The following is a 15,327-nucleotide window of genomic DNA, read 5'->3' on the forward strand; positions in this document are numbered from 1 at the left end:
ATGAGAACAGGTCCTAATTGTTACATATTCTCACCTTGGTTTTAGGAAGCAGTAAAGTTTGACTCGTTTCGAAGCTATTTGGCGTCGTCTGACATCGCACGTAAGTCATCAGAGTCAACCGCGGACTAACGTTGATGGTCACGCCACTATTAGATGTCAATCGCGTTGCCTGTCGCAACATTAATCGTAATAGGAAAACTTATCGTTATTGTTTATTATATTGTTAATTAGAATAACATATCAATCCCTTAATTGTTGGAATGAACTTAATCTTTCCTTTATATTCTACTTGTAGTTGCACAAAAGTAGGATTTCCTTTCTTGATGGAGAAATATTTTTCAACCTTTCTTGACCTAGGATCGTAGACTTCAACATTGACTTCGTCTTACCTAAAATTTTACATTGATTTGTACAAAATATACACGTAACTTGTATTAGTGTGTATATATAATGAATTATCTATGAACCTCAATGCAAATCATTGAAATCATAAACATTAACAAAAGTATCACACTTATCACCAAAGTCCCCATCATAATCATCATCCTCATCACTCACAAATCTCAACCTTAGATTATATTTTATGGACATTATACGCGGCACTCCCATTTTCAACTTCAACTCCCTTTATCTATTAATTAAATATTTTATTAATTTTTAACAATTATAAAATAATTATTAATTTAATCTTTATTGAATCATTTCAAATGATCCCACGCGCCACGCTTCTCTCTCAACAATCCAACTTTTTCAAATCTCTCTACTTAAAACGACACGCTAATCGTCAAAACGACACTATCTAACCCTCAAAACGACGCTCAACTTCAATTCCAAAAATCCCACATTCCTCCGAAACTTCCTACCAATCTTCGCATTCATCGTCCATCTCTCTCTAGAATTTCCCATTTTCTCTCTCTAGAAAAACCCACCAAACCCAGGAAAAGAGAGAGAGAGAGAGTGAAAGAGTGGCGGGAAGAGAGAGAAAGTGAGTGTTAATGGAGCAATCAGTATTGGATGACGTCATCCGTCGTCTACTGGAAGTAAGAGGTAGACCAGGGAAGCAAGTTCAGCTTTCTGAGTCTGAGATCCGTCAATTATGTTTACAATCTAAAGATATTTTTATGAAACAGCCTAATCTTCTTGAACTTCAAGCACCTATTAAAATTTGCGGTAATTTTTTCATTTGGGTTTTGCTTAATTCTTTGTTTATTTGGATTATATGATTGTTTGCTGTGTTTTTCAATCATTATTTTATCTGGGATTTGCTTAAATGTTGTATATTTGATTTGTATGATTGTGGGTAGTGTTTTTCAATCATTATTTTATCTGGGATTTGCTTAATTTTTGTATATTTGATTTTTATGATTGTGGGTAGTGTTTTTCAATCATTATTTTATCTGGGGTTTGCTTAATTTTTCTGTAATTTGCTGTTTTTGATTTTGGGTTAGTGTTTTTCAATCATTCTTATATCTTGCCAATCTGGGTTTTGCTTAATTTTAATGTAATTTTAATGAATTTGATTTGGGTTAGTGTTTGTAATCATAATTTTACCTGCGTTTTGCTTAATTTTTATGTACTTCGTATCTGATTTATAAGATTGTGGGCAGTGTTTTTCAATCATTAGCTTATATGATTTTTGCCCAATTTTCTGTCAAGTAGTTGTATTGTAATATGGGTAGTGTTTCCTAATCATTATCCTATGTGGTTTCTGTTTTGATTTGAGCTATTTGATCTTGATAATTATGAGTGTTATGTTAATAATCAATACTTATTTCTTTTTTACCTGTTGACCCATGATTGATGTGTTATTAATTTAATATATTATAGGTGTATAGGTTTTGTCTTCTTTTAGATGTTGAGTTTAGATACATGTCTATTTTACTAGGGGCTTACCTTTTTATTTAACACTAATTATATGAATTATGATTGGACTGTTGGAGTTATTTGGTTACTGTTGAAGTTTAGTGTGTGAGCTCTAATTCATCTACTACGTAGATAAGATCTTGATTTGATTTTGCTGCTGATGGAAATCATTTCTGTTCTTTTGATTTGAATCCAACACATTGTGGTTGAATTAGATCAAGGTCTGAAATCTGAATTTCATATAAAGATCTTTTAATATAATCAGCTAATTAACGGGAGAAAATAGTTAAATTTCTCTAGGAGAGTGTTACACTATGGAAGAGAGTGTTGCTGATGCATTAATTGTTATTTTTTTTTTAAAAGGTGTGCTAAATACAAAATTTGAACTTTTGAAGTCTTTAGCTTGAGCTAGTGACCTGAAATGATTAAATAGTTCCACTGATTAAAATTTCATTAGTTGAAATGTTTTTATATTCGATATTTCTCTTGTTTAGAATTGGCTATCTACTAGTAATTGCAATAAATATTTCGATAATTGTCATTTTACATAATATGTACTGCAGTACCTTAATAGCTAGTTTATCACACATTTTAATGTAATCAACTAATTTATACACTTTTTGCTAGCATTCATCAGCCACTAATCAGAAATTGAATGTAATCAACTAATCTTTTAGCTAATTTCACTGATAAAAAATTGAATGCTGAAACAGAATGATCAAAGGATTATTGTTTTTAACTTAAAATGCCATGAAACATGTTCATTGCTAATTGTGATCTGCAATCATGTTGATTATCTTTAAGTGAAGTACTATTTTCCTTACAAAGTGATAGAAATTAAAGGTGGTATGTGGGGAATCTGGTGATTGAAATCAATAGGGCAGGGAAGTTTTAGTGAAATTTGGAAATTTTTCTTTGTGAGTGTAGGCAACCCAAGGAATTTATCACTTGCCTGTCAGCTTGAGTTAATATTTGTGTAACAGAATATATTCCATTCGCTATTTATCACGTAATAGAACATATATGGTGTTGTGAACTCTACTCTCGCTGTGAAAGAAAGTTACATTATAGCTACCAGCCTGCAACAATTATTCTGTAAACTGAAAACTCTTAAATTTGTAATGCTTGAATGGTTTGTGGAGAACTTTTCTCTTTCTGTTTAGGTTTTATTTTTTGTATAATTCATCACTGGCGGCCCATTGTCAACTGGAATTACAGTGTGTGAATTATGACTAACGTACTTGGAACTCTTTTGTAGATCTAAGGCATGCATGTTTGACTGCTTTAGAAATCTTTTAACCACCATGGTTTAAAACATAATGAGCCATTCATCATCATAACCTAAAAGCCAAAATATTATTGGTCTTTGACTCCTTTAGAAATGGACAGCTTGCTTTTTTCATTTTTATCTTTTTTTGTTGTTGGAGTGTTGAGTATACATGTCTGATTGCTTATTTATATGTGATTTGCAGGTGATATACATGGTCAATATTCTGATCTTCTAAGACTTTTTGAATATGGTGGATTTCCTCCTCAAGCAAACTACTTATTTTTGGGTGATTATGTTGACAGAGGCAAACAAAGCTTGGAGACTATTTGTCTTCTTCTTGCATATAAGATAAAGTACCCTGAAAATTTCTTCCTCTTGAGGGGAAATCATGAGTGTGCTTCAATAAATCGTATATATGGATTCTATGACGAATGCAAGAGAAGATTTAATGTTAGATTATGGAAAGTCTTCACTGAATGCTTCAACTGTTTACCAGTTGCAGCCCTTATTGATGAGAAAATTCTGTGCATGCATGGAGGCCTCTCACCTGATCTGCACAATTTGGACCAGATACGGAATATGCAGCGGCCTACTGATGTGCCTGATACAGGTTTGCTGTGTGACCTTCTCTGGTCAGATCCTAGCAAAGAGGTCCAAGGCTGGGGTATGAATGATAGGGGAGTTTCATATACATTTGGTTCTGACAAGGTGACAGAATTTCTTGAGAAACATGATTTAGACCTTGTTTGCCGTGCACATCAGGTCAGGCTGCCAATTTAATTTAACGGTTTTTTAAAAAAATCTTTGTTCATTTTCGCATCCTTTTTCTTATGATGGTGGATAATTAGAGATAGTTATTAGCAGCTGTTGTGTTCTGCCTCTCTTGTGCATGTTATGTGTATTCAATTTTAGACCTTGTTTTCTGTGCACATAAGGTCAGGCTGCCAATTTAATTTAACGGTTTTTAAAAAAAATCTTTGTTCATTTTCGCATCCTTTTTCTTATGTTAGTGGATAATTAGAGATAGTTATTAGCAGCTGTTGTGTTCTGCCTCTCGTGTGTATGTTATGTGTATTCATTTTTAACCCATTTGATAGGCTGTGGTAAATGAGGGTAATAGGAAAGAAAACTATGTGCACTTTTGTTAAAAAAATAAGTAAAGAAATAAGAATTTTTTTTTTAAAAAAAAAAAAAAAAATCACATGCCAATGTCTGTGGTAATGGAATATTATCCCAAATCACGTGACTCTTTTCTTAAATTAATATATCAACTCAATACCTCCTTTATGGTAATGGATAATAATGGAAATTGGAAATTAGGAAGGAAAAGCAAATTTCGGAATGGACAAGCATTGCTATGGAAATTGACGAGGGACTTCTATGAAACTACACTAGTAATCCATTAAATTCACCCCATTGCCTAACGAACTGATAGTATTCTTTTCTAAAATATTCCTTCTACTCCCATGCTCTCAGAAAGTCAGAACTGATATCAATCTTCTTGATAATCCAGGTAGTGGAAGATGGATATGAATTTTTTGCAGATCGGCAGCTTGTAACAATATTTTCTGCACCTAATTATTGTGGAGAGTTTGATAACGCTGGTGCTATGATGAGTGTGGATGAAACTCTGATGTGCTCATTCCAGATATTAAAGCCTGCAGAAAAGAAATCAAAGCTCTTAGGTAGCAGTACTACTACTGCTAAGCCTGGTAGTGGAGTCAACTTTTTTGGGAGCACTACAACAATGAAATCTGGAACTTCTCTCCCAGGGGTCAAGGTAAATTAGCTTCCATTTACTATATAAGACCAAGTGGTAAATTCTGGAACTCTAGGTTCAATTCAAAGCTTTGTATCTTGGCTTTCTATTATGCCTTCCCATTTCCTACAACACTATCTTCCTTTTGTTTTGTTTGTGCCTTTAGATTTCTATGGAAAGCAAAAACTTAGAGATGACTAGTTGAGGAGCCAAAATAAAATTTACCTTTCTTTTTTTCTTGTTAAAAGCGCGTAGGACTAAGCTTAACCTGAAATTTTGCACTTGAACCTGCCTATTCTTTTTGTTTGTAGATTCTGCCCATCTTCACCTTGGTTAGAGATTACTTTTACATTAAACCCCTGTTTCTGGAATTTATGTGTGCTCTTGCTTTTCTTCAATCTTCACACCTCAAAGTGGCAAAAGTTCCTAGAATATTGTCGCTATTGGTTTTAAAAAAAAAGTAGGTGACCAATTAGAATCATATTATGAAAGTATGAATATGCAACAATAACATTTTTCATCTATGATGTAAATGTATGTGGACATTGTAGCATGTTTGTGTTGATACCATATACTTCTTGATTTTCAAAATGAACTACTTCTAAATCTACACTATAAACACACTATACATCTTTTTTTGGTGATTTTATAAGCGTAGTCTTGTGGGGTCTTGTTAGAAACGTCACATATTAAGGGTTGAAGTTATGCATTGTCAAGCATATAAAAGTGTGTCATTGAAAAGGTGGTTGACACTAATTTAAATAAATGGAAAAAGGAACAAGGAACCTAGCTAAACTCAAGCATATGAATATAATGCTCTCCATTACAAGGTCTTTAGCTGACCCTTCATGATCTTCTTGTGTCTATCATACTATGTTTAAATAATCGACCACATTCGGTCAAAGATAATTTTTAGGTTGAAATACCATAATTGTCCTTTGAGTAAGTTTATACATTCTATAAGGTAAGTTAATCTTATCTCAACTAATTAAGGTGAATATGGACTGCTTGTAAGACTATTATTTTGGGAGAATCCGAAAAATTAAGATGGCCATTCAGTAAGGAGTGGATAGAGTTTTTTTTAAAAAAAGAAACATGACATATTAGATTAGCTGGTATCTGTTGGAGTATTTTTTCGAACTCTAAGCTTATTATAACCAGCGAAACCATCTTTGGCAGCAATTTGTTCTACTAATTGACTCAGTTAAAGATTTACTCATATAGGATAAATATATTCTCAGTATCTCTCTAAAAAATCCTTTTGACACATTGCCTGTCTAGCTGTTGATCTTCCTAGTACCTATATCTAGACTCTTCGAATTATTTCCAAGACAACCTATGTGATCAGTTGAGATCACCAATCTGTCAATCCCCACGCAGTCTTTTCCAATTTTAGGCTCTAAATAATAGATTTAGCAAGCATCATTCTTGTGGACTCAATACCTGGAATCTTTCTTGCCCACAGCATCTTGACCAGAAGTTTCTTACTAAAACTAGAACTGCTGGATTATTTCATCTGACCTCCCATTTGAATTAAGATCTTCTGAGATCATTTGATAACAATGTATTTCCTCCATGCCTTCTTAGAGTCACATTACAAGTAGAGTTGTGCACAGGAGTACATCAGTACATGACTCAGGTTCCTTGTAAAAGTAGCAAACTTTGGATATAGTTCAAACCTCACTTAAAATTGGCTATCAGTTGTATGCCAAAGAGTGAAAGACAGCTTGGGATCTAAACACTTGTGTGATTGTACCTATCAACCCTTTGCTGCATCATAATTTACTTCACCTTTCAGTTCCTTATAGGTGGTATAAATAGTTATTTCACACTTTGATTCATTCTTTCTGCCTTTCTCACCCCCCCCCCCCCTCTCCTATTAATAGATACCTTTTTATTTATAAATCCTTGATTAGAATTTCCATATACTACGCAGACTTTTTATTCTTTCCCTTAATTTTATTAGCAAGTGTAAATACAATGTAATTAAAGCACCCTATATTTCTTAGATCCTTATGTATTGATTTAGCACATGCACATTGCAGTTTCTATGGGTGTAGAATGTGTGGACATGTGTGTTGATGTAGATTGGAAATGAGAAAGGTTTAGAGAGAACATATGAAGGAAGACTCTCTTAGGAGACACATACACATACAGAATGCCCATCAAGGGAAAAAACCTGCAAGGCGGTAAACATGAGCTGTCCCTGGGTGTATTTAGGGATCTCCCTCATTAGAGAAGTGGAGAAAAGAGTTGGGAATATGTGGGTTATTTTGAGATAGTGATTACTGATTGACAAGGTTTCTGCTCTAATGTTGTAAAAGAGTCAATGTCGTGAACGATGGCATGGAAGATTTGATTTATATGGACTCCCTTTTGCATTACCCCTTGTTAATCTTTACTTTGGTCACTACATATCACTAAGCTCAATTCCTGAATGTTGTGGGGATGTTAAAGTGAATGAATTATCTATTTACGCATTTCTAACCGATTATCCATGCTTTGACCAAATAGTTTTTTCTAATCTGAATCTGTAAAAATTTCCTTGGTAAATGAATTATGTGGCAAAATTTCTGCTTCTTTTCTTCACTGAAATATTCAGGATACACGAATATCATGTATCCTAATTCCTAAATATCTCTAACTTTGAGGGTCACTGCTTAGCCTGCTGCAAAGGGATTTGACTTTTATTTTCATCAAGTGCTAACTTCATTCCTGTTTAATTTAATTTGTCGGCTAAGTTGGATGCCACTCCCAGTGATTCTTAAGCTATAGAATATTAGATTTAATCTATATCTTTATTTTTGCCCACTTCATCGTTCAAGTCATGAACGAATGCTAGGTTTATTTGGTAATTAAATTGCAAGCTGAGCAATAATAATTCGAAACCAAATAATTTTCGTTTCAGAAAAAATAAAGAGGCTATAGTATACTCAATCAATCAAAGCCTTAATCCCATAAGTGGGGTCGGGCGGTCGGCTACATGATACTGTGAGTCTAAAACATTTGGAAATAACTGCTGTAATAGTTGTATGAAAGAAAAGATCTAGCTCCAAGATTTGAGCTGCTGGAATTTGTACCATAGGAAAAGGAATGCTGCCTTGAAAAAAGTGAGATGTTGTAGTTAGAAATTCACTATCCTATTCTTCCTATAATATTGATAGAGAAATGTTTCATCCATCCACTGCATTCATAGGTCTGAGTTAGTTGGAAGCGCAATCCTTTGTCCTATCCTACTGCTACGTGTTTGTTGTAAAAGAGGAAGCTTCTTAAGTAATTTCAACAGCAGGATTCCCATTGTTGAGGCCAATTACCATGAATATTACAATTATTTAGTAGACTTCCTGCAAAAATTATCTGTTATCAACTTATCAAGACCCTGTTTTGCTCACCTTATTTCACTTATTTATAAGTTTGGGTATGATAAGTTCAGGAAATATAAGTTAAGGGTTACCCAATTCAAATAACAACTTAAATAAGTTCAAATAAGAAAAGATAAGTTCAGGTGAATACGACACGCCCTATAAGGTCCAATATGCTAAAAAAATCATGGTCCTTTAGTGTTATACTTCCTTCATTTCACTAAAATTGCATCACTTCTCATTTCACGTTTGACGCTTGCCAATGCATTTATTTCAATCACTAATATATCTAATAATCAATAAGTAAAAACTATTAAAAAAAATAATAAATAAATAAATTGATAGTATGAAACAATAAATTGAGGCGAATCCATTATGATTCACTAGATAGCATTATGCTTCACTTTTTCTTCTGTAGTGCTACATAGAATGACTTGTCATGTTGTCTCAACCTCATATAATTGGTGCATAACTTTTTTTTTTAACAAAATTGCCTTTTACAGTGGTTTTGTTGTATCTGTCTTCTCTCTGTCCATCTACTATATGATTTTAGGGGTGGTAACTATTTCTCTTTCAAATATGTGACTATCAATTACATGCGGAGGGAGTATAACGCTGTATCTGTTTTTACTATAAAGTTGCTGGCATGTGTGTAGCATTCGTAAATTTTGACATATATAACTCAAATTTATGCTTTGATTTCTCCTTTTATTTTGTTTTTTGGTGGGTGGCTATGGCCTCTGCTGCTGTTAATGCATAATGTTCTCATTATTGGGTATTGCTTTTAGTTTTTTTTGCTGACTCTTGATGTTAATCTTATGCAGTCATATGGTGCTTAAGTATGATAGGCGGTGGGTTTTTCCGAAATGACAATTCACAGTACAAAGTTCCCCTATGCTGTGACTTTTAGTGGACATGATTAGCACAAACCGTGGAGACTGGAGAGTACAAATTTGGTTTACTACGGTCTGTTAATTGTACAAATGAGAGAGTATCTTATATGTGATGTAAGGGATAATTTTTCTTGGCAGAAAGTACAGGGCTGGGATTTATGGAAGAGGGTGCTTGTCATTCCCTTCTGTTGTATAGACTGGCTGCTGTCATGGTTGCCGCTGCTACTTGTATGTACGCTTGAAATCACATCTCTGTCTCTCTCCCGCTATTATGTACTGTCTTTTCTTCTGAGAATGTAAACATGTCCTAACAGCATTGGCAACCCTGTTACAAGGTAACCACAGTTATTTAGTCTCTCCTTTCTGTATTTTCTTGAACTACTGTATACTCCTACCCCTTCTCTTTTGTTGCTTTATAAAACAGCATTACCGATCTGCAAGTGTATTTTATATTTCAAAGCACGGTCGGTTTATAGACCTTGATAATAAAATTTTATACATCCATGTGATGCTAGCTTTATTCTCATTGTAGAGAAAACAGGTTAAGGGTTAACTTATAAGCTTCTGTAGAAGCAAAATCTTTCATCAATATTGATTCATGTCAATGGGCCTCATCCAGGCCATCGCCGTCTCCAGTTTTATAGATGTTACTTGCTTTATAGTCTTCGAGCACTTTTTGTTGAGAATTGTCTTAGCAAACATGCAACCATGGTATTTGGTTAATTATACTTTTGGTATAATCGGATATCTGGTAAGTTTCCGAAATTTCCATCGTCCTTTGGAAATTTCTTTGGTGCTAAAATATCGTGCTGTGGTTAAGCAATGGCGGGCTACTTGCGTTTGACTCTGATTTGTGCAATGATTGTTCAATGCATACCGCGATTGACTTTGAAACTGCTGTATTAGTTTGGAAATTCCAGTCTCAAGAACATTCTGTAGTAGTCTCTTTCACGGTCTTGGGTTGAATTCGTGTAGTGAGAAATGCTCAACTTTTCTTAATTTCTTAGTCCTTTTGAAGCGGGTTTCACACAAATTCGACCCATATTGTTGGAAATTTCAGTCTCAAGAACTTTGGTGTGTTAAAGAATGTAATAATTTCTTCATAGAATTGGTGATCATTTGGAATAAGAATAGCCTAATCTCAAAAAGAGCGCGAAATTCACTGCTTGAACTTAATCTTCGTTTCTTCCCGTGTCTACTATGACTTGATTAACATTCATAAACCAAATGTCTACTATGACTTGATTAACATTTATAAACCAAATGGAAATGTTAAAGTGTATTTTAAGGCAATATTGCTAACTAGAAGTTGAATTTAGGGGTTACAAGTGAGTAACATTTTATTTGGTAGATATTCACAAGTACAGTAATTTTGTAAGAAAAGTTTTATCATCATTTCGTCATTAATTTCCATTGTTACTCCGTATCAAATAATGGATGATATTGATTGTAATAAAAAGTTATGAATAAGAAAACATTTTGGAGTTGAAGTTTCATTATTATGGATTTATGGATGCCAATTTAAGATTTTTCTTGCAAAATTACACATAAAATTGTTATTACTTCTATCATTTATTAATTAGGCAACATAACATTATGCAACACCAACTTAACGTGCACCACATTCATGACACAACCTTGTCTATATAATTAAATTGACACCAACTTGAGAGTGAGGGATACCTCAAGTGGTGAAAGCTTCTCTTTCGATTTCATAAGATTTTGGGATTGATTCTCACCCTGCTCTTGTGGCTCTCTAAACACACACACACACACACACACACACACACACACAAAAATCAACTTGGGGCTTGTTTACATTTACTTAATTTCAGTTCAGCTTCAATCATTTCAGTTCACTTCAGCTTCAATCAGTTCACTTCAGCTCCTAACATCCCTCTCTCATAGAATATTCATTTCAGCTCAGTTAAGTTTATTTCAGTTCAGTTCAACTCCAATAAGTTCAGCTCAGTTCAGTTCAGTAAATATGAACAGGCCCTTGATACTGAAAATCACAATTGACATTTTGGTGACCAAAGTACGTTTTCAATCCAAACACACTGTTAAGGAAATTAAGATTATTACAGTAATACATCCTAGGGAAAAAGAGGTACCAATTGTGGTAAATTGGCATTCATCTATACTTAGTATTTAAAAAAGCAAACCAAAAATCATTCTATTACACTTCCCTATTTTATTCTTCAATTGAATGTGTCACATGTCGTTTTACCTTTTTTATTTTTTATTATACAATTTTTCTTAACTCTTTCATTAAATACTTCATCTTCATCTCCCCTCTTTAATTCAACTTTTTTATTTTCTCTCTTTGATTTTAGTCCCTCCATCTTCTTTCTATTAAATCTTATTTCAAATTAAAGTCCCAAAATTTTTATTTCTGTAATTATGTTTTCAGTTACATATTACACTCATGATTATTTATTGGTATTTCCTCACTCATCTCATGCAATTTTCTATGAACAAGCCGTGCATTGCACGGGCCAGAAGGCTAGTTCTACTACAAAGTACAAACCATCAATTGATACGCTAATCACTAAAGAACAAAGAAAATCAGTGGTTTATTCCGCTGGAATCATCATTAATCAACAACTAGTAGTTTAATTTGTTTGATTATAACTAGGATTATTAACTAAATTAGTGTATCAGATTCACTAAGAGCTGGACCAACAGCACATGGATACATGTTACAGCGTTACTCTTTTGGAGATACTCAATAATCTAATCAAGAAGTTGATTGATTAATCAAAGTGTAAGAATCAGCATATGAAGCACCTAGAAACCATTTAATTAGTACTGGTTCTATCTCTTAAAGAATTAAGGATATCTTATATTTTCTTTCTAAGCCGCTACTAAAACATTGTTCTATTTTTGTATTAGTCAACATGATCCTTACAATTCCTCTCTACTTTATTTATTGTCGAACCTTCTTATCAAAAAAAAAGGAAAAACAAATTTACCTACTCACTCAATACAACTCTTAATAAAGTGAAAGCTGGATAAATTAAAAAACGAATAGATTGAAGTGAGTATAATAATGTGTAGAATTCAATCCTCAAATTATCCAAAACATTAAACAAATCCCAAATAAATTGGAATCTTTTCATCTATCCTACCAAACTAAGAACAGTAGAGCTAAATAATTAAAAGTATCCTTAAAATTTGAGAGTATATAAGTTATAATAAAAAAAAAGCAGTTAAAAGTGGGGCTTAGATGGATCAACTGTCGGTTTGGACAAACATGTTTGGGTTTAAAATAAGAAAAAATCAGCTTGTATTTATGTTGGCAGTGTCACATGTTTATAGGCCCCAATAATATTGCCCTTTGGTGTCTTCAAAATGTGCAACTTTACCAAAAAATTTAAATTATAGGTCATTTTCATGAAAATATACTACTTATTTTCTTGGCTTCTTGTATTTTCAATGAATGAACTCACTACTTCACTAGTGTAGTGAGAAATTGTTAGGTTCCGTGCTTAATATGTACTATGTCCACTAGTGAGTAGTGAATATGACTAGCTACCACCTTTATCTATCACTACTCCTTTTGTGGCTTTTGTACTATTGTAGTACTATGTTAATGTCCATCAATAGATAATTTTTTTAAAAGAAAAATTATCCGATTTCTAAGCTTGTTAAACTAAGTTGCTTCATAATTAAGTCATATTAGATTTTTTTTTTTTTTTTAAAAAGTCATATTAGATTTTAAATCGAGAAAAACTCTATTGACTGACTTTAATGTTATAAACCCAAAGATCTATATATATATAGTAGTTGACAATTATACGAGTAAATTTTAATACTTTTTCTATCTCCTAGGATACATGGTCTAGTTGTGTAGTAGATGATGATTAAACTAAAAATGACTTTTATTTCATGATTTGAGAAAAAAAAAAAAATATACAGTTACAAAATTTTATATAGTGTCTTGTGCTAATACGCGGAATTATTTCTTATTTTACTTCTTTTTTTTTTTTTTTTTTTTTTTTTTTTTTTTTTTTTTTTTTTGTTCTACCCGGTTCACCCTTTGGGCTAATCCGGATTCGGAGATCAGTTCGGGAGGTTAGGTTCCAGTCCTCTCCCAATTGTTGTTGCGGGGGATCGAACACGGATCCTCCCTACCAAGTGTAGTCCCAATCACTTAACTTACTAGAATATTAATTATAATATTTTTCCTCTATGTGAAATAAAGTTATATGTAGATTATTTATTTGATTCCAATAAAAACAATTTTATATCTTAGGAAGGAATCAAATGCGATCATATTTAATTAAAGTATGGTTAGTGGCTTAAAATCTCTATTGCATCGGATATTTAAGAAGAGCATTTGTTCGAAATCCCACCACTTATACTTTTCAATAAAATTATAAAATTTTATTAGGTTACTATAATTTAGGCCCCGTTCAGTTCACCTTAGCTGAACTTAAATTATTTTTACTGAAACGAAATTATATTTGCTGAACTTAAATTATTTTTACTGAGCTGAAATTATTTTTGCTGAACTGAAATTATCTTTACTGATTTTCTGTTATAATTTTTCTTTAAGAATACTGGATTTTATTGAACATAACTTATTTTTACTGAACTGAAATTATTTTTACTGAATTGAAATTAATTTTATTGAACTGAACTTATTTTTGCTGAACTAAAATTATTTTTACTTAATATTATTTTTTAAGGTGAAGTGAATATGGCCTGATAGACTTTAAAATTTACATTTATATGTTTACCCTCGTTAATATGTAGAACAAGTTTTTATTTTGCCATCATTAATGTAATTCTCTTTTTTTTTTTTTTTTGGCCTTCGTTAATATAATGTTAATTGTCTTCTTCGTTCTTTTTTAAACTATTTAAAATAGTATGCAGACATTTATAATACTATATGTATGTGTTTACATTTATTTCCTTATTAATGTAACCAACAATTGAAAAAGCTCCTTGAACATGGCTAGCTATAGCGCGTTAGCCACCCTAGTAATTTCAATTAATCGAGAATTTTCAAGCTTGAAATAATTACAATAAGTATTTTTTCATCCGAGTTTAATCAAACGACAAGCAATGAAATCAAACAAGATATTCAAACATCAACGCGTAAGACATGAAACCGTTTGAGTACACCTGACCCGGCCTCAATAAATGTAGCAATCTCTATTTTAAACAATTCCAAGCATCAAATATCTTGATCTTCATTCCTTTGAATGCAAGCCATAAATAAAAGCTTAATCGTGGTCCTATTCTAATCTATCATCAATATGTAAACCGTGGAGAAACTACAACCTGAATTCTAGTACCTTCTTATAAAAAAATTGCCCTTTGGAAATCATGAAGAAGTAGTATATTCTCATGTTAGGCCAAAATATGCTTAGTTGTTTGTTATGTACTTCTTATTTTGTCAATTTTTAATACTTACATATATTATTATATGGTTTTTATTTGATAAAGAAACTTATATTTATACGGAATTTATATAATATTAATTGATAATTAAATATATTTATAAATGATATTTTGACGTTTGACAAGTAACTTTTGTGGGGGACGAACAAACTACATGCATCGTTACAACTAATAATACAAGGTCACATGGGTGGGACCCATTTGTATTTTGACCTAAACTAAATTTGTGGACAATGGTTAATTATGATTTATGAAGATAATTAAGTGTCCTTTTCTCTTAATTTTTCCGTACGTATTTTTCAGTTAACCTACCAAAATCATAAAGAATATCTATTTAGATTGTTGCATATTTCTTGTGCTCTAAGTATTTGCCATGTGCAAGTTTTCTCAAAAAATGAGTCAATGAATTATTCAATCATTTTATGAAATATGCTTTTTTTTTTTTCTTCTTCTTGGTTTCACATTGATTCTTATTCTTGATTGTTTTTTTAAGTTAAGAATTTTTTTAAAATGTGAGTTTTATTTATGGGATTATTTATTTTTTGTGGCTTGTGCTAATTAGATCATTTAAGAGAAGACGTGGGTGGTGTGGAAAGGTATTGTAGAGATTCCAACAAGACAGAAAAAAAAAGTCGATTAAATAAAAAAAAGTTTGTTAAAGTCTTTAGGTTTATAGAAATTTTGCTCGTTCAAAGCATGGAATTTATATGTAGAAGTATTTGAAAGTCTATGGTTTATAGATTTTTTTGCTCGTTCTAATCAATAATG

At 32.3% G+C, this 15,327-nt stretch overlaps 1 protein-coding gene across 1 annotated transcript; it reads left to right on the forward strand.

The window, feature by feature from the left end:
• The first annotated feature begins 770 nt into the window (after positions 1-770).
• On the forward strand, positions 771-9,665 carry LOC145628942 (serine/threonine-protein phosphatase PP1-like). Its single transcript, XM_081681377.1, has 4 exons — positions 771-1,170; positions 3,336-3,895; positions 4,647-4,913; positions 9,079-9,665. Exons 1-4 carry the CDS (start codon positions 996-998, stop codon positions 9,091-9,093), a joined length of 1,017 nt encoding a protein of 338 aa, XP_081537503.1. The 5' UTR covers positions 771-995; the 3' UTR covers positions 9,094-9,665.
• The last annotated feature ends 5,662 nt before the right edge of the window (positions 9,666-15,327 follow it).

Source organism: Chenopodium album, chromosome 4 (genome assembly GCF_948465745.1).
Source record: "Chenopodium album chromosome 4, dcCheAlbu1.1, whole genome shotgun sequence".
NCBI lineage: Eukaryota > Viridiplantae > Streptophyta > Magnoliopsida > Caryophyllales > Amaranthaceae > Chenopodium > Chenopodium album.

Bases quoted from the DNA above. Each gene is read 5' to 3' on its own strand.
- LOC145628942 (XM_081681377.1), top strand. From the start codon at position 996: ATGGAGCAATCAGTATTGGATGACGTCATCCGTCGTCTACTGGAAGTA. The intron at 1,171-3,335 runs GTAATTTTTTCA...TGTGATTTGCAG, and splicing joins AGCACCTATTAAAATTTGCG to GTGATATACATGGTCAATAT. The intron at 3,896-4,646 runs GTCAGGCTGCCA...TTGATAATCCAG, and splicing joins TTGTTTGCCGTGCACATCAG to GTAGTGGAAGATGGATATGA.